General features: G+C 38.8%; 1 protein-coding gene across 1 annotated transcript; it reads right to left on the bottom strand.

Annotated features, from left to right (window-relative positions):
- Positions 1 to 325: 325 nt before the first annotated feature.
- LOC105046818 (NEDD8-activating enzyme E1 regulatory subunit AXR1) lies at positions 326 to 26,218 on the bottom strand. The gene is made up of 15 exons (XM_010925544.4): positions 26,034 to 26,218; positions 24,233 to 24,405; positions 23,995 to 24,158; positions 21,558 to 21,668; positions 21,355 to 21,434; positions 21,114 to 21,264; positions 20,917 to 21,010; positions 8,389 to 8,477; positions 3,351 to 3,424; positions 3,101 to 3,263; positions 2,659 to 2,744; positions 1,197 to 1,280; positions 925 to 1,105; positions 749 to 854; positions 326 to 649 (listed from the first exon to the last, which is right to left on the bottom strand). The coding sequence occupies exons 1-14, from the start codon at positions 26,072 to 26,074 to the stop codon at positions 771 to 773; spliced, it is 1,575 nt and encodes a 524-aa protein (XP_010923846.1). The 5' UTR covers positions 26,075 to 26,218; the 3' UTR covers positions 326 to 649; positions 749 to 770.
- Positions 26,219 to 26,942: the final 724 nt, after the last annotated feature.

The raw sequence follows: 26,942 nt of genomic DNA, 5'->3' as shown, positions 1-26,942 counted from the left end.
AGGTGCCCCAGATTGCTGTGTTACTCCTGGAACCGTTCTTGGAACAGCTCATACCGGGTCCTGTCATTCATTAATTCGCAAACTCGTGGCATCGGCCGATGCAAGCTTTCAGTATTTGGCCCACCAGATTTGGTGCTGCGTAGGTGAGAAGCTCAACCTGCCTGCGGTAATGAGCGTATTTGCATTATCATTTTATTAATTTGTACTCCATTTCCCCTTTCTTTTTCCTTCTTTTTTATGGTTTATTGCTTGTGGTAGTGGTGGTGGGGCTTGTGGGGTGGGAGTGGTTTGTTGGCTTGATGATGGTAACTAGAGAGATTTGGCATGTCGAAAGGACGCAGCTTAGGACCATTTCTGTGTTTCGAATCATTCCCCGTTACACAGATTCCTGATATGAAGGCAGGCACAGTCTACAACCTTTCAGCAACTACGAGCGGTACGCATACATGGCCAACAAATGAACCATTTGGGATGAAGTTCTGGCTAATATAATGATCACTACAAGCAATGTCCCCCAAAAATTTTGTATCATAACAAGTAGACCTCTTCAATGGTGATCGCCGACTTCCTTTTTCTTTGGCCTTGCAAGACTTGCAAGAATCTCCATATATTGGTTTCGAGCAAGGTCCGATGTCACCGGCAGCCAGTCCTATGAGCAAAAGAAGAGGATTTAAGTTCTCCCGGGCAAAAAAAAAAAAAAAAAGAGAACTGAAAATTTCATTATCCCTTGGACACAAAGTTAGGATACCTTTATCAGCTGATGCTTGCAATTATAATGCCAAGGCTTGTGATTTTTGATCAATTCCATTAAATACGAATGTCCCAGTCAATGGCACAAACTGCTCAGTCACAAGCTGAAACAAGCCATAAATACATGAGCATGCTTTTGCAGAAGAGCTTAATAAGAGAACTTAAGAGACAAACCTTGATTACTTCTTGGGAAGCTACTCCCCCTATGAAGGCAGCAACTGCATGCAGCTCTGCACCTCCAAATCTGCACATTTCATTGATTAGATCTTCGGATAACACCGGACCATGGAATCCCAAGTCGCTCAATAATCCTACTGCAATAGTCTTCAATCTTGAAATGTCTTCGTCCACTTCACTGTGCAAAACCATCTTGACATAGTTAAGCAACTTTCATGACGGAAGTTGACACAAAAACAAAAAAACAAATCAAGAGTTTCCAGACATACCCATCAAATATGCCAGGAAATCTGTTGTAATTAGCAGCAAACCGGTCAACAGCTCGAAGTAGAATATAAAAGCCAACAGCAAAACTGCAAACATATAAATAAGTAATTCCTCAAAAGACGCTGCTTTTTGACCGCTACTGTTAATTAACACATCAGAATTGCATAAGTTTCAAAGCATTTTGCCTATAAGCACCCGTATATCAAATAATCAGCATGTAATTTGAAGTTGAATTACGATTGTTAATATCTACTATACATCTCAGGCATTCTGAGATCCACAAGTTCCTTAAAACTGAAATGTTTATGATGTAACATGTATTCGGCACAAAAAAGGGCATTGAAATCAGAGCTTAACCATAACAAACAAGCCTAAGGTTACCTATTGCATTCCACCTTCAAGTTACAGCACATAAACAATCATGCTCTTGCAAAATAGTCTGATCAGGTAATCAGCAGTCCTCAAGGACGTCCAAGTCAACTGTCACCTCATAAAGCTTTCTTTTTTCCTCTTTGTTGCCCTTTTCTTGGGGCAAGGTTAGTGTGACAGACAAAATGGGGCAAGCCTTTTGCTAGCAATAAGCCACATGGACCAAACTGGGCAAAGAGTCCATCTTTTGTTCCACACATTGTCCCATGGAAACTTTACGCCATATGCAGCCACCAGGATACCCAAAACCCACAACCTCTTGCAAACAAAAGGCACATCTAGGGTATGCTTTTATACTCATTCTCTTTTATAATAATACAATAATCATGGAAGATCAATTAAAAGCATAGAAAAAGGAAATAAGCAACATTCATGGTCTTGGAGAGAATTAACCTACTGCAAGATATGCTTCCAACTTAATAGCCATATTATAATCTGACCATATAATTTGGACATTATAAAGTTGCACAATCAAAGTTCAATGGAATGGAAACACGAGGCAAGACAATAAAGAAGCCAGTAAATAAAGAAAGCCATGGGATGAAAAAAAATCTGGAGGAAAAAGACACATTTACAGGGCAAAGCAGTTAAGGAAAAAACCAAAAAAAAAAAAGGTATCGACTGCAAGTTTAAGTGGAAGAAAGGAGAGAAGAAAGTACCAAAGCCAACACAACTTCATTACTGTAACAAAACAAAGTTTGTTGGAATTATATTTCAATAGAAATGGCTCGCACTCAACAAGCACTAATAAATCAAATATAATTTCCAAAAAACTTTTATAAGCGTAACAATTCCAGCAACCTTAAGCAACTTAAACAACTATGTGTGAAGAGGAAGTGGGGGTGGTGGAGTGTCTGGTCCAGTCAATAGTTTCCCCTGAGTATGCTTCAAAATATTGGTAAATGAATTGATAATTTACAAGAAAAATATCAGGGTCAACTACTTTAGGATCATATGGTGAAGGAATAATATAAAATTAAATACACACACAAAACATCTTGTAACATGTCAGAATGACCATTTTAAGGGTCTCACTTGTAATCCTCCTCTGTCAAGTACTTCTGTAATTCTGGCAGATTAGGAGTGTTGAACTCATCCTCAATATTGCGGTATCTGCACACCTGTGAAAGAGGGATCAACAAATGATTTGATAATATTAAAGAAACAGAACAACAGTGACATGATTATTCTCCAGGATGGTAGTTTCAAAATTTGTGATCAAACACGACAACATCCATAAGATCAATTTTACAGTTTGCATATAACTTTTACAATAATAAAGTGAAAATGAAGCAGTTGGCATAAACTGCTGAAGGAATATAGCCATGTTTGGAGGCAGACAAATACATGGAAAAAGTCTGCCTACCGGCCGATCTGTTGAACAACACATAGTAGCTAAGGTACTTAGGAAGATCTCAGTTGAAAAATAATAGATGACTCAACAAAATTTAGTTTTAAAGGAAACGAGAATACTTACAGTGATCTTCCTAGCATTCCTACAGAAGTTTTTAATATATGCTTTTGTGATGGCATCAGGATCTCTACCAATTCTCTTCAGGATATTTCTCACCCGTTGCTCCATCACAAGACAATCAGACTCGGCCTTAGCTTGGTAAATCTTTTGCAGGCTGACATAGTACCTGTACAACAGAAGAACCAATGATACAACGAAATGTAGTAACTCAAAAAAAGAACTGAGTTATGTACATCAGGATCCAGTCACTAACTCGGTTAAAGATGTCATATCAGGTATGGATCCCTCGAGAGGTGGCTCTCCATCACCTTCATTCTCAATGAATTCCTGTGAAGAACAATACTATGAAAGATTAGGCTTAGAATGTAGGATGTTAAGTTGTATCTACCTAAAGATGAGAAATCACTTAAATATACACAGGATATACAGGATACTCTTAGACTTCATAAATATGAAACAATAGAAACTTTTGTTTATTTTGCACTCACAGACTCCTTTACAAACCATACTATTTAGATGGTAAGTATAATGTGGGTAATGATCTTACATACAAATAAACAGGGACCAAGAGCAAAGCTGAACCATTAGGAAATCCCAGAAGGAATAAAAATCCAGCATTATTCAGAGGTAATAAGCCTTTCACCCATTAATATGTTATCTGAACTACCTCCTCCATGAGCCAGTAATTGCTTGATCTAACTTCAGATATGAGAGAAATAGATGAATTGGTGATGCGCAATATGAAATTTTACACTAAGCTGCTGCAAGATGGCTTTTCAGAATTTTAGGTTCTATTTTCAATTCTAACTTACCTTGCTCTTACTTGCCAGAACTACATCACAGCACTTTTGTTAAGCATTGAAGCTTCATTCAAGGAACAATGACTTTTCCTTGCAATTGTACAGAGTGCTTTACAAAACCTCTTTCATTGAATAAGCCATGGCCACCAAGTACCACTACTTGGCATCAGAATAAATCTCATCGTATGGCCTCTTATCTTTCCCAATAAGCTCATTATTCATCTTGCATTAACTAGACGTTCATATCCTTAACCTATGTAATTTGATGAAGCTTAATTTTACTGTGACATCTATCTTATATCCAAATGTCGGGAAAGAATAAAAATTATTGTCATGATAATAGCAAAAAAGCATATTTGAAGGATGAAGAAAAACATGCAAATCCTAGGAAGTATGTACAAAAAATTACTTACATTATCTTTTGTATGCAGGAAGCACTGTTAGCCTAGAGTTATCCAGGGCAAGGAATGCCTTACTAAACCAAACCACCCAGTATGGGACATACCCAACCAAACCAGCACAATATCAGGTCAGTTTGACTGTTCAAGTCAGTAAAGAGCCATCAAGCGGGACTGCCCAGCTCTGCTTGGTACAGAGCGGTTTGGGATTGTTCAGGCCCCTTTCCACCCCAATAATAGAAGGGAGTACATGAAGGCCATCCCGTGGCCTTCTCCTACCTTTTTCTTCCTTTTTCTTCCTCAAAAACAGTAGTTTTAGGTTTAAAAACTCAGAGAAGTGGGATTTCTTGCCAATTTTGAGGCTAAATTTCACCAAAATCAGGTATAGTCCTCCCTATTTTCTACTCATTCCTCTCTTTTTTTTTCTTTTTGATGCTAAAATAGGCCAAGAATCGACAAAATCATGCCAAAATTTTGTATTTTGGCATGATTTCATGGCATCTAAGAATGATCTATGCATAGAAGAAGGAATCATGATTTTTGTTGGCCTAGTTATTTTTTAGATAAAAATATTTTTGGATTAACCATAATAACAATAAAATAATTTTCAAAAAATTGAAAAAGATATCATGTTTGAAGGTATGCATGTTACTTGCTATATAATTTTGATGGCAAGCTATTCAAATTTGGGCATGATTATGGCTACCCAAACCTAAGGCCAAATTCAAAAAAATTTCAAAAATAGGTCACAGTTACAGCATATCCATGTGCTAAACAGAAAAAATCGTAGCACTCTTGATAAGATTTTATATTAATCCGAATTAAAATTAATATTTTATATATTTTATAACTAAGTATATATTTATTATTTAAAAATAATTAAATATTAAAAAATATTTGAAATAGAAAAAATAGCATTCCATGTAGATAATGTAAACTATTTTTTCCAAAGTAATTTGACCATGTTCCTTTATGATGTAAATTATGAAATTTTTAAGCACTTAAATAATTATTAATTTTACAAAAAATATCAAAAATATGGTAATGTTTAGTTGTACTTGGGGCATATTTTCTATAACATCCATAGTTTTTACATAATATTATAAATTATATTAAGTAAATTATAAAATTCACTAATTTATATAAAAAATTAAACTTTTATTTATTTTTTAAAAATTGTAGATTCAATTTAAGTAATTTATGGTGATGAATCAGGTGGTCTATGGCATGCGTGCATAAAAAATTTGCAAATGAATTTTAGTAAGCAGGAGAAGAATATTGACATAGGTTGGGAGCACACCGTGATGATTATGGGCCGGTTGGAGATGCAAGTAGTATGGTTCTAACGGGTGGTTAGGACTGAGCATAGGTCGAATTCGGTCGGATTGAGAGAAAAATTTCATCCGACCGAATCCAATCGGATTGAAGAAAATTCAACCCACTTCCAACCGTTTATCATATATAAACCGTTTGAAACCGAAATGAACGGTTTGTAACGAGTTTGGATAAGTTGCATCGGTTTGGACTTCAATGTTGATCTAATATTGATTTTAAATCCAATGTTGACCCACTCAAGCTTATTTACTTTTTTTTATCAATTTAATGCAAAAAAAACCTAAATCTTATAAGTTACAAATTTTAGACTTATTTTTGAACTTGTACAAAATAAAACAGAAAAAGAAAAGATTTACTCATCTGAAAGCAACTACATCTGAAAATTTTTACTTTAAAATTGTCTCAAATTAATATGCTTCTATCAATAATTCAGCATTACTATTCCCATGAATCCAAATGGGTGACAGAGTGTTTTTTAAAATGAAGTATTGAAGTCTAAACAATGCCGTCCCAAAATGAAAATTTGTGAAATACTATATCGGTTAGGTTCGATTTCATACGGATTTAAAGTGTAGGAACCGAATCCGACCGTAAATAATCAATTTTTTACAAACCCCAAGCCAATTCCACCCGATTTATGTCTTTCAACTGATCGAAACAGATATTTATTGGGTTAGATTGGGTGAGTTTGTTCGAATTTTGGTCATTTGCTCAGTCCTACTGGTGGTTATCTCAATATGATTATATGTAAGAAATACACATAAAAGGTCTAACAGTTGATGAAAAAACACTTTACGACTTTAAAGAGAGCAAGAAAATTGCAGAAAAACATGTAGAGATTGATTTTCGGGCAACTGAGCGACCATCACTCATGGGATCCGAAGGACTATGAGGTGTCAGATCTAGATGACAAGAATGAGGCCAAGATTATGGGATGCAAAGATGGGTACAGTATCAGGGTTGCAGTCATATCCAGGGCTTTGACTAATGAATAAGATCTCATAATCTATGAGCAGCATGGTCATTCGATGAGGAACCAGATGTCAGTATATATTTTATAATTTAAATCAATTTGATCTATGCAAGGTTTGCTGAACCGGTACCGCCGGCCGTTTCAGCCGGCCGGCGGTACGGTTCGGTATGATTTCATACCGTACCGAACCGACGATCCGAACCGAAAAAAAAAGAAAGACATTGAGAGAAATAGAGAGAGAGAAAGAGGAAGAAAAAGAAAAGAGGGGAAGGATCCGGCGGGGCCGTCGGAGGGCGCCATCCACGCGCGCGGTGCTACAGGCATGAAACAGAGGCATCACCCCTGTTTCGTAATTTTTTTAAAAAACATGATTTTAAGTGAAGTCGGCAAATGATTTGCCGACTTCACGATTTTTGTTTTTTTTTTTTTAAATTATTAAGTCGGCAACCCAGTTGCCGACTTCATAAGTTTAAAACAAAAAAAAAAAATCGAAACAGACGTCGTCTATTTCGAAAAAGAAGGGGGCGGAGCCGCGGAGGGGCTCCGCCCGCTCGACCGCCCTCAGGCCGTCGGCGTCGGCTCGCCGGCCACCGAGAGCCTCGCAACGGAGATGGTGGCTCCGCCCGCTCGACCGCCCTCAGACCGTCGGCTCACCGGCCACCGAGAGCCTCGCAACGGAGGCACCGTCTGTCCAGTAGGTTCCCCGCCCTCCCTCCGAGCGCTCTCTCTCTTTTTTGCTCTCTTGAAAGCCCTATCAGACGATACGGGGCTCGGAAGCCCTCCGGCGGCTCCCACCTCCCTCCCTTCCCTCCCCTCTCTCTCTTTCTCACTTTCCGTTCTTTACTCTTCGGTACCGCTGGTGTACCGATTTTACCGGCCGAATCGTGCCGGTTCCCCGCCGGTCCGGTACGAGATGGGGTGTACCGGCCGGTTCGGCACGGTATGGCAAACCCTGGATCTATGTATTTTCAGGATCAAGAATATGCATTGTCTATGTTAATTATTACAATTGCATCTATTAAGCAACCACATGATCTCTCACGACTAATACAATATTTAAAAAATAACATTTAAATACCCTTAAACATTCATTAACCTCAAAATAGTCCTTAAGAACAAAAAAAATTGAAAAAACAAAAAAGACAAAAAGTATTGTACCAATATTGAACTAGTAGGCATTACCATACCAAGTGTGATACAATATGGTGCAGAACCATAGTGTACCAGTGCAGTACTGATACTGAAACTGACCTTGATTCCAGATATTTTCGCCAAACAAAAATAGGAATAACTTGCAAAAACAATTACTCCTATGAGAATGACCCCTATTTCACTTTTTATTTTTGCTGAACCAAATGTACCTGAATGGTTGAATGATATCATCAGATCAGATTCAAATATATATGGTATGATTTTAATATTGTTGATTTAGACACATATTAAATATATAATTGGGCTCCATCACCTTGACACAAGTACTGATTCCTTTCTTCCTTCTTCCTCTTCTAATATCCTTTCCCAGCATTATCAAGAACAAATAAGTGGAATTTAAGTTGAAATGGGACTTTAAATCTAGTATTCGCAGAGCTCTAACATCACAATGCAACAAAGGCCATGGAATAAATATCCAGGAATGTCACTGGCATTTTTGATATGTTACCACAAGAACCAATGGAAATTTTCATTTAAGCAAAAATATGATTTGAAAAGATGCCATTAAATTTTCTATAGCACAAATGATATGAGAGGTGGAACCTTGAAAACTAATAACAGAAATGACTTCACCTTTAAAGCTGCCACCAAAACCCAGAAATCTGGCGATGTTGAGTCCACTTGAACAGCAGCATCATTGATAATTTGACAAAGATGAGAACCTAATTTGTTGGAAACAAGCATTAGCTTCCAAACGTACAATCAAGTTATCAACAATCCAATACTAATTTCCCATACCTGCACATGCAGACTTAAAAGTTAATTACATTGTGCTCATCAAGTCAAACCACCACTATAGGTGTCAATAAGTGTTAAAAGGAAGACTAAGACAAACAAATTAAATAGAACCACCAGATTGACTCATTGGGATTAGCAACACATCAAACACACAATCCCTAACCTCCCCCTGTAACTGCCAATATCAACACCACTTGGCAAGCAATGCAGCACTATTCGCTAACTACCGAAAATATCCCAATAGGAGCTTGTAATGCAATCAATTCGAATATCAATTTCCTAAAAAGCCAAGAATCTTTCTTTGGATTTCTCAATATGCTATCAGATCAAGCCTATCATGAACTTAATCTCAATTTATGCTACAACAGCCTCGGAGAATTATGAGATGTTAATGGTTTCAGAGTTTACTGCACTGGCCCATCTCATAAACCTGATAATATGATGACCTGCTCTCAATTTGCAGCATTTGGGTCACATGGTGCCTTGGTGTTTGATAATCAAATATTATGCAGAAGGCCTTCATTGACAGAGTACTCCTCATCCTCTCCATCCCCTTCTCTATTTTCATTTATAGTTTTCCTCTTTTCTTTTCTATCAACTACTTTCTCTTTTCACTATTTCTAGCTATTTAATGTGTTCTTCTATAGCTCCTACAAAAACGTTCCCTTTCAAAGACCATATTTATCATGTTCCAGTCTCATCATTGTGAGCCTAAGTGTTCCATGCCGTATTACAGCAAGATCTATATGCGACAGCAATCTAGAGCGTGACATTTTCTTTTATTTATGCTAATACATTGTTGCGGCCAATCCCCTATTGCGCCTGTCGCCGGTGAAAAGCACCTACAAAAAGAAATCCATACTGACCGAAATTGTGTCCAGCGAGGACCCTCCGATGCTTAAATCAGTGAGTGGTGAACAGCACAAAAATATTTAGAATCACAAAGTATCAGCCCAGAATTGTCTTATCAAATGCTGTTCATTTATCTCCTTTTATAGACAAATAATTGGTAACCATCTGTAACGGTTAGACACGTGGGTCCTGCTCGTTTCAACATTATATGATGTTGAATAGATGATTATACCCGTCACTAATCATGTTCTGGCCATTATGCGCGTTCTGCACTGGTAGTTTCAGATAAGCCGACTATATGTCGGTAATCTCAGTACATCGATCGTATATTGGTAGTCATTTATGACAGAGTATCAGCCCAGAATTGTCATATCAAATGCTGTTCATTTATCTCCTTTTATAGACAAATAATTGGTAACCGTCTGTAACGGTTAGACACGTGGGTCCTGCTCGTTTCAGCATTATATAATGTTGAATGGATGATTATACCCGTCACTAATCATGTTCTGGCCATTATGCGCGTTCTGCACTGGTAGTTTCAGATAAGCCGACTATATGTCGGTAATCTCAGTACATCGATCGTATGTTGGTAGTCGTGAAAATCCGAATGAGCATTGGTCGGTAACTCTGATATGCCGATGGTCATTGGTATGAGATCAGCCGAGTTGTCGTGATTAAGTTCGTTAAGGGTTGAGGTTAGCCGACTGTCAGTCGGCCAATCGATTGACAGTCAGCAGGTCGTGCTTATCAGACCGATCGAAGGTCAGAATCGGAGAGTCGGCTAAATCACCCCAACAGTTGCCCCCCACTCCCAAGTCCAAAGTAGTCTGACATGCATGTTATCACGTAGTCTGTCACGTTGGACGAAGGAAGTTGCCACATGTTGTCTCGAGCCCCGATTCAATTGCAGGCATTAATGATTTTTTGAAATACAAAAGATCTCCAGTCATTTAGTTGTTTCGATAACTATAAAATCATTATTGGGGTGTCGTTTCGGAAAGATAATTCGGCATCCGAAGAATCTGGACGATTTGATTCTGACTAGTAGATTTTGACCACGTGTCCAGATGTCGTTAGCTCTATGCCGTTCACGCGGATAATGGTGAGATGGCGTGATTTGGGAGTAGGTGCGTCGAACTGTCCGATCGATGATCGGTCTTGATGTAGCCACGTATCCACATCTGAGAAAATCCTAATTTGAATGACTTCATCTGGACCATTGAAGGATCCTATATATACAAAATCACTTTCATTTGGACTTTCTGCTTTTACATTCTTCATTCTTCTCTGCAACAGAAGATTCTGCCCCAGTGTTAGGAGCTTTCCAAGTTTCTCTGTTCTTTGCGTCATCCCTAGTTCCAGGTTGAGTTTCTATTCCTCCCTCTTAGGTTTTTGTTCTTTTTCTTCTAGGTTCTTTTATTTCCAATGGCAAATAAGAAAACGAAAGCTTCATCTTTTCGGAATAGTCGGTCGGAGAATTCGATCGACAATTCTCGTTCGGACCCAAAGACGAAAGTCTCTTCCTTGTCCGAGCCCAATGTCGAATGGCTCCGGAAACAGTATTGTATCCTGGAGAATATCAGCTTTCTGCTCCTGGTCCCGACGATCGGATGAACTCTCCTCCTCCGGATCCGGTTGCATTTTATGTCGAGGACCTTCAGACCGATCTTCGATTTTCGATTTCGGAGTTCGTTCGGAATCTTCCTGATTATTACAGTCTTTGTCCGGCTCAGCTGGCTCCGAACTCCATCCGGCTGATTATCAGCTTCGTCTTATTTTGTCGTCTTATCCGGCCAATCCTCGTCCTCTTTTTCAGGCTTTCTTTGTTCTTCGTCCTCATCTCAAGGCCAAGAGTTGGTGATTTTTCAACCCGAAGAAGGATCTTTCTTTTATCTCCGATCTTCCATCGTCCATTCATGGATGGAAGAATCAATTTTTCTTCATTTCTTCTTCATCTCCTTCGAGCTTTCCTTCACGCTGGTGCGATCTGAGAACCAGCCCCAACGAGCATAGTCGGATTGATACCATCGATCGGGAAAACTTTCTCCGATTTAAAGATATGAAAGTTCCACCGCAACGAGAGCTGATGACAGAGCAGGCTCTTTATGATGCCGGACTTAGTTCGGTAACTTCTTTAGGTATAGCATAATCAGTCACATCACTTTTCTTTTTGTTTGTTTTTGAATTTTATACTAAACTTTATCTTTTGATTGTAGTCATGCGGACGAGAGCATGAGTTTCGACTGCCGACATCCGCCTACATGCTGCCAAGAAGAGGACAGCGACCGACGCTGGATCATCCCGACCATCGAAAAGAAGTCGGATCGATTCCCAGTCGGTACCGACAGGGGAACCCGACATTCCGTCAGTGACAGCTCCCGAGCCGGTTATAGTGTTGTCGGCTCCGACAACGCTTCCTCCAATCAAAGTGCCGTCAACTGGAGTCGGGACGACGAGAGACGAAGATGCCGCGGTAGAACCATCAACAGCTCCATCAGTGGGGGTGCGGGCCGAATCAGAAATCGTGACTGAACCTGAACAATCTGCTGCTGCGCCAGCTGTTCCTCCGGTAGAGCGATCTCAGGCGCAGTCAAGCATCGATTTTGTAACAGTCTCAAGCGCACGACCGCCGACTGGGGACTGGGGCAAGGCGTCGGCTACTTCTGCCGATGACGAATCATCTACGGGCCTCCCACCCTCTTTGACATCCGAATCTCCGCCGATGAGTCGGCTTTGGCCAATTCGTCATTGACCAGACGACTCATCGAAACTACACTTCTCCCAACTGATAGGGAGAACAGGAGAAATCGGACAGTGTCCGAAATATTTTTTTCATTTTATCCGATGATGCTTGGGGTGAGTCAACAGGATTTTTTTTTTTGATCCGACTTGTCTTTTCCTTTCAATGGGCACACGATATATACGCTCTAGAGAGCGGATATCGAAAGATTGCCGATCTTCGTCGGGCATGGATGGACAAAGTGGCGGCCGCCAACACCGAAAAGACTGCTGCCGTTGAACAGCTTCAAACAGCAGCTGAACGGGAGAAGATGCTCCAAGAAGAGATCTTCCGTATGACGGCCGACCTGCGGTCCTCCAAAGCCGAACTTGAGTTGGCTCGTCAGAGCATCGCATCTCTCGAATCCCGAATCAAGAGCAAGAAGCATTCCATCAGTCGGCTTCGGAGAGAGAGACGGATGCATCAAGGAGCTTGAAGCGGAGCACAAAAGGCATCGAGCCACCATGGAGAGGCTGGCACTGGTCGATGCAGAGTCAGCTTCCGTGAAAGAAGAAACTGAGTCGGCGAGAGGTGCTTTGAGTCTGGCCATCGAGAATTTCAAAGATTCATAAAAATTCAAGGATGAAATTCTCGAGGAAGGATTTGCCTCCTACTGTCTCGGATACAAGGACGATAAAGATGCTATCGAGAGATTGTATCCGGACTTGGAACCTGAGCAGCATCATCCCTCCTAGTTCGGGAGAAGAGATTGCTGAAGAGACCACCGTGCCGACTGAAGGAGATGCACCGACTGCACCAGAACTTGCTCCCACCACCGAACCAGTTCCAACCACCGAAGTACCGGAGCAAGATGATGAAGAAGCCGACTGGTGATCGGTGTAATACTTTTTCTTTTTTCTTGTAACTAGATAGTCCAATTTTGTAATCAGACCTTTGGGTCCAATTTTGTAATCTTTTTCTTCAATGAATGAAAAGAAATTTCTTGAGTACAGAATCTAATGTCGTTAAATAATAGTCGAATTTTCAATCATCCATTATTGAATTGAATGTCGTCCTCTAATCATAATAGAGTTTGTCTGCTAGTTGGATGTCAGCCAACTTAGCTTACATATATTTTAGGTATCTGATAGATGGTGATAAGCCGAATATCCTTCGACTGACCGTAGTCAAGTCGGTGTATTTCCTACTCAACCGGAGTCGAGTCGGCATAATATTCCGTTTAGTTAAAACTAAGTCGGCATTCGACTGAAGTCAATTTTTACAATGAAAAACCGAGATATAGTCGGTAAGTCGGTTTTTACAATGAAAAATCGAGATATAGTTGGTAAGTCGATTTTTACAATAAAAAATCGAGATATAGTTGGTAGAAAATGACTGATTATTTGTCGGTCTAATGTCATTTTGTAGATAACTTGTGGATGACTGAAGCTTCCATGATTCTGAATCCCAATATTTCATTTCGAATGTCATACATGTGAACAACTTTATTGATAGTACATCTTCAAATTACCGATATTCCAAGTTCGAGAAATAACCATCCCATCAAGGGCTTCTAGTCGATATACTCCCGGTCGAAGTGTTTCGATTATTCTGTAAGGTCCTTCTCAGTTCAGAAATAATTTTTCCTAATCTAGAGGCTTTGAAACTTTGACTTTTCTTAGGACCAGGTCTCCTAAACGAAAGACCATCAGCTTGACCTTTTCATTGTAATACCGGGCTATTCATTATCGATATGCTGCCATCCGAACTTAAGCTTGCTGTCAGATTTTCGAAAGTTTAGGTCAGCTCTCCGACATTCAGAATTGCTCGGCTTATTATACTGCTCCACTCTTGTTGATGGTAATCCGATCTCAAGTGAAATCATCGCCTCCGTCCTATAGGCTAGATTGAATGGTGATTCTATCGGTATACGAGTTGTCTGATATGCCCATAAGATCGGATATAATTCTTTTATCCAGAGACTTTTAGCTTCATTCAATCTGATCTTGAGACTATATAGGATTGTTCGGTTTGTTACTTCCACTTCACCGTTGGATTGTGGATGGCCGACTGATGTGATTGTGTGTAATATGAAATTTTGCACAAAACTCTTTGAAGTTCTGATTGTCGAATTGTCGACCATTGTCGGTGATGATCGTGTGCGATAGATTGAATCTATATATGATTGACTTCTGAATGAAGTCTTCCATCTTACTTTCAGTGATTTGTGTCAAGGATTCAGCTTCTACCCATTTGATGAAATAATCGATGACAACTATAAATTTTTTCTGATCGGATGTCGGAGAAAAATGATCAAGTATGTCGATCCTCATTGTGCGAAGGATCATGATGCAACAATTGATGTCAGCTGACTGACCGATTGATGTTGTATGTTAGCATACTTCTGACATGGTTCATATCTTCGGACAAGTTCAGCTGCATCTTTCTTCATGATGAACCAATAATATCCTTATAAGACTTTATTAGCTAATGATTTGCCCCGAAGTAATTTTCACAAATCTCTTTATGAACTTTTCGAAATGCGTAGTCGGCATCCGTCAGTTTTAGACACTTCAATAAAGAAAGAAAGAATGATCTTTTATAAAATTATCCATTCATCAAAATGTACTGTGAGGCTATCCATCGTAGCCATTTGGCTTCTGAAGGATTTGCAGATCGAATTCTATCAGTCAAGTACTGGATGATCGGATCCATCCAGCTTGGCTCATCATCGATTTGTAGCACTTCTTCGACTTTATCAACGCTCGGTTGTTCAAGACATTCGATGAACGTCCGATCCAGCGAGTTGAATGAAGTGATTATAAATCGGCAAAATACGTCAGCTCGAGAATTCTCTGTTCTTGGAATGTGAAAGATCTCAAAATATTTTAAAATCGATATAAGATCTTTTACTTTCTAAAGATACTTCATCATAACGAGGTCTCGAGCTTCAAACTCGTCCTTAACTTGCCCGATAATCAACTGAGTCGGTAAACGCCTTTAGGTTGTCAATGTCAAGCTCTTTGACAATCTTCAAACCAGCTAAGAGAGCTTCATACTCGACTTGATTATTTGAAGCTTTAAAATTAAACCAAAGGACATATTCGATTACAATCCCTTCGAAATTGGTAAGGATGAGACCAGCTCCACTGCCTTATGCATTGGATGCTCCATCAATATGTAACACCCACACCAATGTTAAGTTGGCCTCAGGAGTTTCAACTTGCTTTAATTTATCGTTGGATTAATCCTCAGAGTTATTGTCAGATATAGAACACTTAACGACGAAATCGGCCAAAATTTATACCTTCATTGACGGTCGTAGACGATATTGAATATCAAACTCGCTGAGTTTTATAGCCCACTTTGCCATTCATCCTGAAATATCAGGTCGGTATAAATTACCTTCAACGGCTGATCTGTCAAAACGACTATAGAATGTGCTTGAAAGTACGAACGAAGTCGCTGTGATGATATAATTAGAGCATAGATCATTTTCTTCACTCTTGAATATCTTATTTCAGCATTATGAAGAACCTTGTTGGTATAATAAATTGACCATTGAATTCGATTTTCATCTTTCTGGATGAGTACCGAACTAACCGCTTATGTCAAAGTCGCTAGATAGAGATATAAAATTTCTCCCACTTTCGATTTTGTAAGTAATGACGGAGATGTCAGATATCTTTTTAAATCTTCGAAGGATTGTCGGCACTCGTCTGACCATGAGAAGTATTTTGTTTGTCTCAAAATCTTGAAGGACAAACATCTTTTTGCCGACCTTGAGATAAATTGACTAAGTGCGATGATCCTTCCATTAAGTTGTTGTATCTCTTTTTTGGAGCTTGGATGCTTCATATTGATGATAGCTTTTATTTTCTCGGGATTGGCTTCAATTCCTCATTGTGACACAAGAAATCCAAGAAATTTTTTAAAAATTACTCCAAATGCACACTTAATCGAATTCAATTTCATCTGATATCGTCGAAGTATGCCGAAGGATTCTTCCAAATCCCGAACATGATCAGAAGTTTAAAGACTTTTCACCATCATATCATCAACGTAGACTTTCATATTTCGTCCGATTTGTGTCTTAAATAGTTTGTTGACTAGCCGTTGATAAATAGCTCCGACGTTTTTTAAACCGAACGATATTACTTTATAACAATAGACGCCTTTGTTGATTATGATTATGAAGGCAGTGTGCTCCTTATCTTTGAATGTCATCCGAATCTGATTATAACCCGCAAAGCGTCTATGAAGCTTAAAAGTCGGTGTCCCGAAGTCACATCAATTAGTTGGTCGATTTTTGACAAAGAAAAATTATCTTTTGGACAAAGCTTCATTTAGATTTATGTAGTCGATGCAGATTCTTTATTTTTATTGATTTTTTTCACCATCACTACATTGACGAGCCAATCGAGATAATTAGCTTCTCTGATAAAGCTAGCTGCGAGGAGCTTGTCGATCTCTTCGTCGATAACCTTCTGCCTTTCAAGAGCAAAAGATCATTTTTTTTATTTCACCGATCTAATACTAAGATCAATGTTCAACCGATGAGCTATTACTTCCGAAAGAATTTCTAGCATATTGGTTGCCGACCAAACAAAAATATCGACGTTTGCTCTTAGTAGATTCACCAGTTGTTGCCGCTTCGGATCAGACAATTACAACCCAATTTGGACCATCTTTTCAGGATCTTCTTCTTTTAACGGGATAGAAACCAGTTGCTCGGCTGGTTCACCCCTTTCTTCATTTTCTCTTTGGTCTAATTTATCAACGGACAAAGAATCTTCGGATTGATTATTCTTTGTAGAGATCAAAAAGCAACGTTGATCAAGTTGTTGATCTTCACGCATTTTTCTGACTCCATTTTTTGTTGGGAATCAGACCAGTAAATGATCTTATGTTGAAACTACTACTCTCAAGGCACTAAGTCCGGATCGTCCAAGTATGGCATTGTAAGCCGACGAAACTCGAACGACTATGAACGTCAGGAGAACAATACTTTGTTGTGGATCTGTTCCTACGATTAGTGAGAGAGTAATTTTTTCTTCCACAGTAACTGCATCTTCAGTAAAACCAACTATAGCATAGACTCTTCTGAGTCGATCAGTCGGTAATCGCAATCGAAAAAAAGTCAAAAGAACATCAGTTGAGCTTTCATTATCAACTAAAATTTTTTTTACATTATAGTTTGCTATCGTCGTCGAGACGACAGCATCATCAGAGTTTGTATTCTCCTAACATTATCTTTTGAAAAAAAATTACATTGTCAAGTCGTCATTTCTTTACCGACTCTTTTTCAAAAGTTGCCCCCCAATCTTTCGATCGCCCAAAGATCATATTGATTACTCCCGCCGTTGGCCGATTGTTGAACGTTCCTCAACTTGTAGCTAAAGCTGTTGGTCGGTGAGAAGTTGAGTCAGACGATCTCATTAAAATTTTTTGAGGTAGTCATATCGAATCAGAGCCTCTATTTCGTCTCTGAGTTGAATATACTGATCGGTATCGTGATCGTGATCACGATGAAACCGACAGCATTTCTTCTTGTCACGACTCTTCGATGGCACTTTCATCAGTGGGAGATGTCGAAGATACTCCTCTCCTTCAATCTCTATTAAGATCTGCGCACGAGGAGCAAAAAGAAAAATATAAGAGTCATACCTGTTGTCAAAATTACTCGACTTTGGACTCCGTTGATGAGGTGAAGCTCGCTTATTGGTAGTTGACCAATTTGGTTCGATCGGAGCTTCAGTTTTCTTTTACTTCTTTTTCTGACTTTTTTCTTCTGTCTGGCACCGATCAGAAGCACCTTCATCCATGCGAAAATACTTGTATGCGCGCTCTAAGAGTTCAGCATAGGTCCGAAGGAGTCTTATCCAGAGAATAAGTGAATCTGGATCTCCTCAGATCCCTCTTCATGGCCGATATGGCCATATCTTCATTAAGGTCCCTGACCTCAAGTGTGGCCGCATTGAAGCTAGCCACGAAATCCCTCAATGTCTCTGTCTCGTCTTGTTTGATGGAGAAGAGACTGTCTGATGTCCGTGGCACCTTTTGGCTAGTGCTGAAATGGACCACGAAAGATTACTCAAGCTGCTCGAAGGAGTTTATGCTCTCCGACTAAAGTCCAGAATATCAGGCTCGAGCAGCCTTCCGAATAGTTGCCAGAAAGCCAATACATGGAGGACGTCGGTTACCCCCTGGATTATCATGAGAGCCTTGTAGCTCTAGGTGATCAATTAGGTCGATGGAGCTGTCGTATGGCTCCATCAGCGGCATCTTGAATCGAGACAGCATCGGCTCATCCAAGATGCGCTGAGAAAGGGATTGGACAATGTGAAAGTCAGTCGTTGGAAGACTTCCGACCTTCCACCTGAAATCAGACAAGTTGATGGTCGATCTCCTTGAACTTGCACTCGTAGTCGTCGAGCCACTGTTGCTGAGATAATCCGGGGTAGAGTCCCCTGAAGAATTTGAGGATGGAGGTGTACGCGGCCTTTTCCCCTTCTTGATACTCTGTACATGGGAAGGAGAAAAAGATCGCCGTGAAGGATAAGCGGTGTGACGGAAATATCGAGAACGCGGTTGCTCGACTCGATGAGAGTGCCAAGACGACCGTCGTTCTGAAGATGAAGAGGGTGAACGTCGTGGAGAACGACGGCTGTGCCTAAATGGCACTGAATGAGCCACCAACTCTTTCGCCTACGGTTGCTACTGTTGCTGTGTCTGTTGTTGTTGGAGATTGTGGACCACCTCCGTCAACACCTTCATTTGCTGCATTAAAGCAGCAATTTGTGCGTCCGTAGTAATTATTGGACACGAAGAGCTAGACTCTGCGAATGGAGGTGAGGGAGGAAGATCTTTTCGATGGAAAGATTGCCTCACTGATCCTGTTGAATGTTGAGCTCTGGTCTTGCCATGATTGCTTGTATTCTCCCCCTACCTGACGTACCAATCTGTTGCGGCCAATCTCCTGTTACGTCTGTCGTCGGTGAAGAGCACCTGCAAAACAAAGTCCACACTGATCGAAATTGTGTCCGACAAGAATCCTGCGATGCTTAAGTCAGTGGAAAGTGGTGAATAGCAGATAAGTATTTAGAATGGCAGAATATCAGTTTAGAATTGTCTTACCAAATGCTGTTCATTTACCTCTTTTTATAGACGAATAGTTGGTAACCGTCTGTAACGGTTAGACATGTGGGTCCCGCTCGTTCCGACATTATATGATCGTGGGAATGATAGTTATACCGGTCACTGATCATGTTCTGGCCATTATGCGCTTTCTACACTAGTAGTTTCAGATAAGCCGACTATATGTCGGTAATCTCAGTACATCGATCGTATGTCGGTAGTCGTAAAAATCCGAATGAGCATCGATTGATAATTCTGATATGTCGATGGTCATTGGTCTGAGATCAACAGTTGTCGTGGTTAAGTTCGTTGATGGCTGAGGTTAGCCGACTGTCAGTTGGCCAACCGATTGACAATCGGCAGGTCGTGCTTATCAGGCCGATCGAAAGTCAGAATCGGAAAGTCGGCTAAATCGCCCCAACATACATCACTAAAAAAAATACTCAGAATTTAAGAATTGCATTAGAGAGTTTATTCCATGTCATCCAAACCATTCCATTAGTAATTCAGGCACATGCATGCATGCACCACTAGCATGCTTTTATTGCTATATCAGGCACAAGCACCGACATAAATTATACTGATAACTGCCTTGTTTATATACAAATATATGGCACTATTAGAATAGTGAAAGTAAATTGAATTGATCAAATCACATAGGAAAGCTTGTCTTATATATTAGCAAACATACCAATAGAGGCAGCTACTTACACCAACAGCCACAGACAAACAACTGCACGGGCATGCATGCATCCATACAAGCATATTTGTAGGTATAAAACTAAAAACCTGATCAGCCTTTATAACACATACAAATTGGCTAGCATTATGTTTCACAAAAGTATACTTTTGGAGGACAAAAGACTCACAATAAAGTAGAATAATTGTACATAAATCAAGATTTTAAATCCCATGGAATAGAGGTACCCCGATATCTCTATGAAATGGGACAACCCGCTGTCCTATCCCATCTTATCCCAACAATTATCTCAATAGATATCTTCTATCTCTCTCCTTTTCTTCTTTCCTTTCTTTCTTTCTTTTTCCTTCTTTTCTTTCTTTTTCTTCTACCTTCCTTTCTTCCCTTTCATTTTTCTTTTTTTTCTTATTACTTCCCTTCTTTTTTTTCCTTTTCTTCTTTCTCTTTCCTTTCTTCCTTCTTTCCTTCCTTTCTTTTTCTTCTTCCTCTCTTTCTTTCATTTTTATTCTTCTTCTTTCCTTTCACCTTCTCCTTTTCATCTTTCTTTCTTTCTTTCCTCTTTCTTCTTCTCTCCCTACACAGATGGATTTCGGAGTCCCGATCTTGTCCCGATCCTTTTTTCTCATAGGAATGGGATAGGACGACCAGGACACCCCCCATCTCGCTGGGACATAAAAACTTGGCATGAATCTTGTAGCAAAATTAGATGTTTACCGTAGTCACAGTCCTCCTTAAAAGTGGAAATCCTAAATGAAAGATTTGCAGCACAAGGAAGCTCAGTTTTTTTGGGGAAAAAACGCTGCATTGTCTCAAGAAGGTGAAAATTCCCATTTTTTACAACAGACTATAACTTATTATGATGATAAAATTAACTCCATAGTTACCCAGAGGTTATGCATTTCATTTCAATGATATAAATATAAATATTGATCTTCAGATAAAAACATCAACTTACTAATTCCTCGAGGAGTGGAGACTTTAAATGAGGCTTCAATAGCTTCTTTATAATTATCTTCATCTAAATTAAGCATGTGAGCTTTTATTAGATCCTATAGAGAGAGGGGAAAGGTTGATCAATATGCATGGTAATCAAGTTACTGAACAAAATGAAGAGTGAAGAACAAATTATTTAGAATATCTGCATGCCAATACCTTAAATTCCTTTTTCTCTTGTCTAGTTGATGGCAAGCATCCATCATGTGCATCAGCCCATTTCTCAGCAAGCCTAACAAGAATAACTATATATGGTGTATGTTTGTGTACAACTGGATCTGTCACACTTAAATCAATGGTCTTTGCAAACCTGTAGAAAATTTGTCAATGTCAGCAATGGCTATGACAAATTAACAATACTTATACAGGCTATCAGTTGTGGAAGGCAAGCAATACTTACTGTTTGAGCTCAGGCCATGGGTTGTGAAGGCGGAGATCATCTAGGAAATGGTCAGGTTTTGACTCAATCACATTGTGCTCCTATTCATAGATAGAGGGAGTAATGGATTTTGTCCAATTGACTAAGGGCACAGCTTTTCTGGAAAACTTTTGGAATAAATATTAAAGCAGTAACAGAAGTCAGGTTTATGCCCATCAGATTACCTTCAAACTGATTCGGACAAGCCCAGTGAGACCATATGAGCGTGCAACAACCAATATGACATTCGCTTGCCTACAGATCTTATCCAACTTTAATAATGAATTTTCCAACAACTGCCATGCCAAAGGTTTAGCTTTGAGTTACCAAATATTAGTAAAAAGATTTAAATATTTAGGCCATCAGCATTAAGATTCAAGAAAAAATTATTTAACAAATATTATTAAATTTCATTTTAAAACTATAGAAGTTGGATGTGTGAAGTATTTAGTTTCACTTATGATGTAGGATGCTGACATGATACCAATTGTTTTTACCTTTAGAAAACAGATTTTAGATGAGATTGGTAAGCAAACAGGCATCTTGTAGGCCTATCTGGCTATCTCCATAATGTTCGTACTACCAATGGTTGTAAACCAATTGGTAGCCCATAATGTGGATGACAAGACAAACCATTGCTATTCTTGTAATAAACAAATAAGTTCAACATTAGCATCAACTAGTATTGGAAACTTGTGAATCAGTATCAGATGCATAGCTTCCATCTATTGCTCTTCAAGAGATGTAGATCGGCCCTCCAAAAACTTATCTACAACAACTGCTAAGATCTGAAAGTCATAATTCAGATCTGACTTTCAGACGACTGAAATTTCTGGTAACATGCAGGAAAGTATTCAGTTAATACAAAAGTAAGTATTTAAGCCTCAAGTTGACTTTAAGGAACCAAATTTCAAGAATAAAGTGGATATTAGAAGAAAGAAAAAGGTCTTATTAGTTTCAATTGAAATCCGCATTCCAAGCTTAGTTGTACTTCTAATAGTCCTATGACTCCCCAAAACATCCCAAAGACAATAAGCCATCATACTTATCCAATAGACACTAATAAAAGAAAAGAAAAAAATAGTTTAGGAAGGCCTCTCCCATTGTTCTCTTTCTTTAATTTCTTCTTTCTTTCTCTTTTCCCCTTTTCCTGTTGTTTTTCGTATTCTCCTATTCTTTAGCCTACTTTCCTGCAGCCAGGAGGGGTCTGAAATCTAAGATATCCATCCAATATAGGGGATGGGGCACACACCCACCCTGCTTCTTATTGATTGGTCTAGGGTCCACATACTTGGCTAACTAATCCCTGCTGACTTGGATAAGTGGTTCAGTCATTTGGATAAGGAACAAACCCCTCCTAATTCTTCTTGATTGATCTAGGGTTCGTATACTTCGCCAACTAATCCACAATGACCTGGACTCAATTGGATGCGGACCAAAATAAGTCTGGAAAGGACCACTGCAAGTATTAATCCTGGCTGTTAAGCGAACAAAGAATGAAACACTAACCTAAAACACCTCAAAAAGGTGAACTTAGCGTAGATGGAACCTTGATCTTTTGATTGACTGACTAAAAACTCCTAAAAGCAAATTAACTTAAAATTTCACTTTATGGTGTGCAAGTCAACCTCCTCTATCCCATATGCAAAATCATCATTCCAGACTAAATCCATTAGCCATGTTGCTACATGATTATGTCTATTAGTACTTATCCTAGAAAAATATTTCAATTTGATTATTCAAGTTGCGTTCCTAATAGGGACTCTAACATTAAGCTAGAGAGTCACATACATACATAACTATTTGGGTGTTGTTCAGTTTATCTATGACATCCAAAATTTGCATTAGCTATTATATGTCCATCAATAAATAAATAAAAGCCAACAATCCATGCACATCATTTGCCCGATCCTTAGTTCCATCCCTCTTGTGAAATGATACAAATGCATGTTCCGCCCTCACTTGATTCATTACTACCTGTCCATGGGAGAACAGCATTTTTTTCATATCAACACTCTGTTCATCACTTTCCTACTGCTAAGAATGCTTGGTTAGGCATCAAACACTTAGAACACCATCTGAAGGTCACCAACTACAGAACTGACATATAATTTACCAAACAGATTTTTATCTATCATCTATTCATTGATGATAACAGCCTCTGTATCCAGTGTTAGTTGTTAATTTTTTTGTTAGAAATAATCTATTCTTCTTCTGCCCCTTTATTAGATCATGGTCAATATATCTTTCATCCCCTTTTGTCTCTTCATGACCGTCCAAAATTAAATCAATGTTTCTTCTTCATTCAAAATTACTTCCCTTTTCTAGCCTATGAAATAACAATAAATTTTATATTTTAGGGATCAATAAAATAATAATATATCTCTTTTCCATGGTTTTCATATTATCAACATGGCATTGTGAGGAACACCAAAGAACTATGTTCACCCCTTCATGAGACCAGAACCATGTGCATCAGGATGTCTACCGAAAGCATGCCAAACTATTCTATTTTATAGCTATAAAATGTCAACTACATTAAGGACTACAAATAAGTGCACGCTTATGCACAAAATTTTGAAGAAAAAAAAGAGAATCTAAGAAAAAAATAGAGCAGCATACCTGTGTTGCTATCACTAATGTAAACTGAGCAAAAAAAGATGGATTTGTTTCTATTAAGGTATCAGGAGACTCCTCAACAAACTTGGCTTTAACAGCATCATTTAGCTCTTTCAGAAAAGAACATACACATTTTGCCTTCGATTGCCCCAGGCTTTCCTCATCCACTGACAATTTCCAAAAAGTGTTAGTACATGAACGAAAGCATGTTGAAGTTATAAAATGCAAGAGATGAGCATACACATAAAATTGTTCCCAAGATCATATGCTTCCACTTTAGACCCATCAACCACAGTGATACTTCCAATACCACCTAGAACAAGATTTTTCAGAGCTTCAGATCCGGTAGGACCACAATTAAGCAAGCATATGCTCGCTTTCTCCAATGCTGCTTGTCCTTGTTCTCCCCAAATCCTGCAATTTAAATGAAATTTTGATAATAAGAAACAATACATAAAAGGTTTTACTAAGTAGTGGAAAACTAAGGCACATAAAGAATAGAGCACTATATACATACATACATACATATACATATACATATATATACACACACACACACACATATACATATATATACATACATATATACATATACATACATACATATATACATATACATATGTATAGGTATATACATATATATATGTATGTGTATATACATATATATATACATACATATATATACATACATACATACACATATACATATACATATGAATAGGTATATATATATACATCCGTGTATATACACGTATGTGTATATACACATACGTGTATATATACACTTAAAAACCACACTTTTCCTACAATATTGATCGAGTGGCAGTTCAGATAAGAGTATGCATTAAGCATATCATAGCACAAACAAAAAGCTCAAAGAAAAAAAAACAAGTTGAGAATTTTGACTGCATCATCTACAGAGAATGGATTAAGATATATATATAAATATATATATGACCACCATGCTGTCTAGAAACTGAGTCAATTGAAATTAAGTTAGAACCAACAAAGATGTGGAGTTATCTTATACTTTTTATCATTAAAAACTAAAAAAACACATAAACACCCTTCTCTTTGCTATGAATTGAATAGATAAGCTCAGTTCTAAACTTGTGCCTGTGTGCCCTCCTGATTGCACATACTCGTGCAGGAACTAGAACATATATGTATTTTTAACAAGACATGGATCTGTTGAAGTGGCAACATGTACAGCAAACGAACAGCATAGAAGCAACTTGAGCAAAGTGGCAGTCAATATTAATCTCCTTGATCAGCTCATAAGCACCAGATTTTTGATTATTTGATTGCTTTAATGACGATGAATCAAAGTGCAGAATTTAAAACATTTTAGAGAGAAGATACCACAGATGGGCAACCTCAACATTACTGTTTAACCACGTCTGATCCTGTTACACGTTTTTATGGGAAATAACATAACAAAAGAAAGAAAGCCAAGGAAGAATTGAATAGAAGATAAATCAAAATTGTAATTTTTTTGGTTTAAGGGGAACGATTCGAGAAGAGCGCTTGAGGACTAACGCTGTGGGGGTTAAATCATGCGTAATGTAATTCACCATAAGAAAATTCATGCAGGACATCAAAATCTATCTACCTATCTCCATGACCGTGACCGACCGAACTGTCATCGTTCATCAATCTTAAAGTTTGCGGGAACAGGAGGACCAATTAAGTCCAAGATGTCGCTAAAGAAATAGGTTTAGAAGAAACATCCGCACATCAAAATCTTGATCTTGATGTTGTGATCACTCAAAAAGTATGTCTTTATCCTTTTCTGGGACAGCTCCATACATGGAGCAACCAACTCTCGAATCGCAAGAAGGGTTCAAAGATTATTGGGCCAAAAACTAAAAAAAAAACTTTCTACGGTTTGAAGGCTGAAACTATCGACTTAGAAGTGAGTGGGAATCTCCGGTTAGGAACTTAGGGCAAGAAGAGAATGCCAATAAACGGCAAGAGAGAGTGCAAGAGAGTTCTATGCCATCGTTATGAGACTGGAGAAGAGAAAGGGGTACAGGCGGTACCTGAGCTGGCGATCGTATTTGGTCTTCGATTCTGCGGCCATCGTCGGAGTGGGAAAGGGGAAGGGAGAGATTGGAGAGAAAACTCTCAGCTTTTGGGGTTTTTGGTGGAGGCAAAAAAAATGGTAAAGAAAGATGAGCTTCTGGTGGGGCTTTAAACAGAGAACAGGGACTCGGTCGGAGAAACACGATTTGGTCCGATCACGCTCGGCATTTAAGGCTCGGGCCCAGCGGGTAGAATCGTACATGACAGAGCGTTATGGCTTCACTTCGCGTGCAGGCGAAGCGATCGAGTACTAATAATATCGGCGGTGATTTTTGCGGGCGGTCGGGCGGACTTCTATGGATATTAGACCCGCCCTTGATAGGATTTGTCATGGGGTTATACCATCTCATGTTTATGCTCGAAATTTCTTGCAAGATACGCAAGGAGGCAAATCACGGCGAGCATTATTTAGATGTTCTATTTTTCCATTAAGAGAGCCCACGTCATTATAGTTCCAACTTGAATTTTTTAGAATCAGAAGAAGCAAATGATCTCTTCAAATTTAATTCTTGAATAAAATCTTCAGCCAACCACCGACGATCATACCATATTAACTTTGAAGAATCTTTGAATATTGAACCATTACAAGAAAAATATGGATTAACCTCATGTTCCTTAAATATCAAACAGTTTCAACAAAACTCTCAATAGTTACAGCAAAACGTGATGCATAACTTAATACTATTAATCATCTATTACCCATAATTCATTATGGATCATGATTCTCCGTTACGATTATCAATTATTGAGATAATGTATTTCTTTCCTCTCCTGTATAAAAGGAGACTACAAAAGATCTTTCGATAAATTTTTTTACGCTTAGAAATTCTGCTCCCTTTCTAGATTTCTCTCTCAATGTTCTCAAA

Source organism: Elaeis guineensis, chromosome 6 (genome assembly GCF_000442705.2).
Source record: "Elaeis guineensis isolate ETL-2024a chromosome 6, EG11, whole genome shotgun sequence".
NCBI classification, from domain to species: domain Eukaryota; kingdom Viridiplantae; phylum Streptophyta; class Magnoliopsida; order Arecales; family Arecaceae; genus Elaeis; species Elaeis guineensis.
This window is presented reverse-complemented; position numbering and strand designations above follow the sequence as displayed.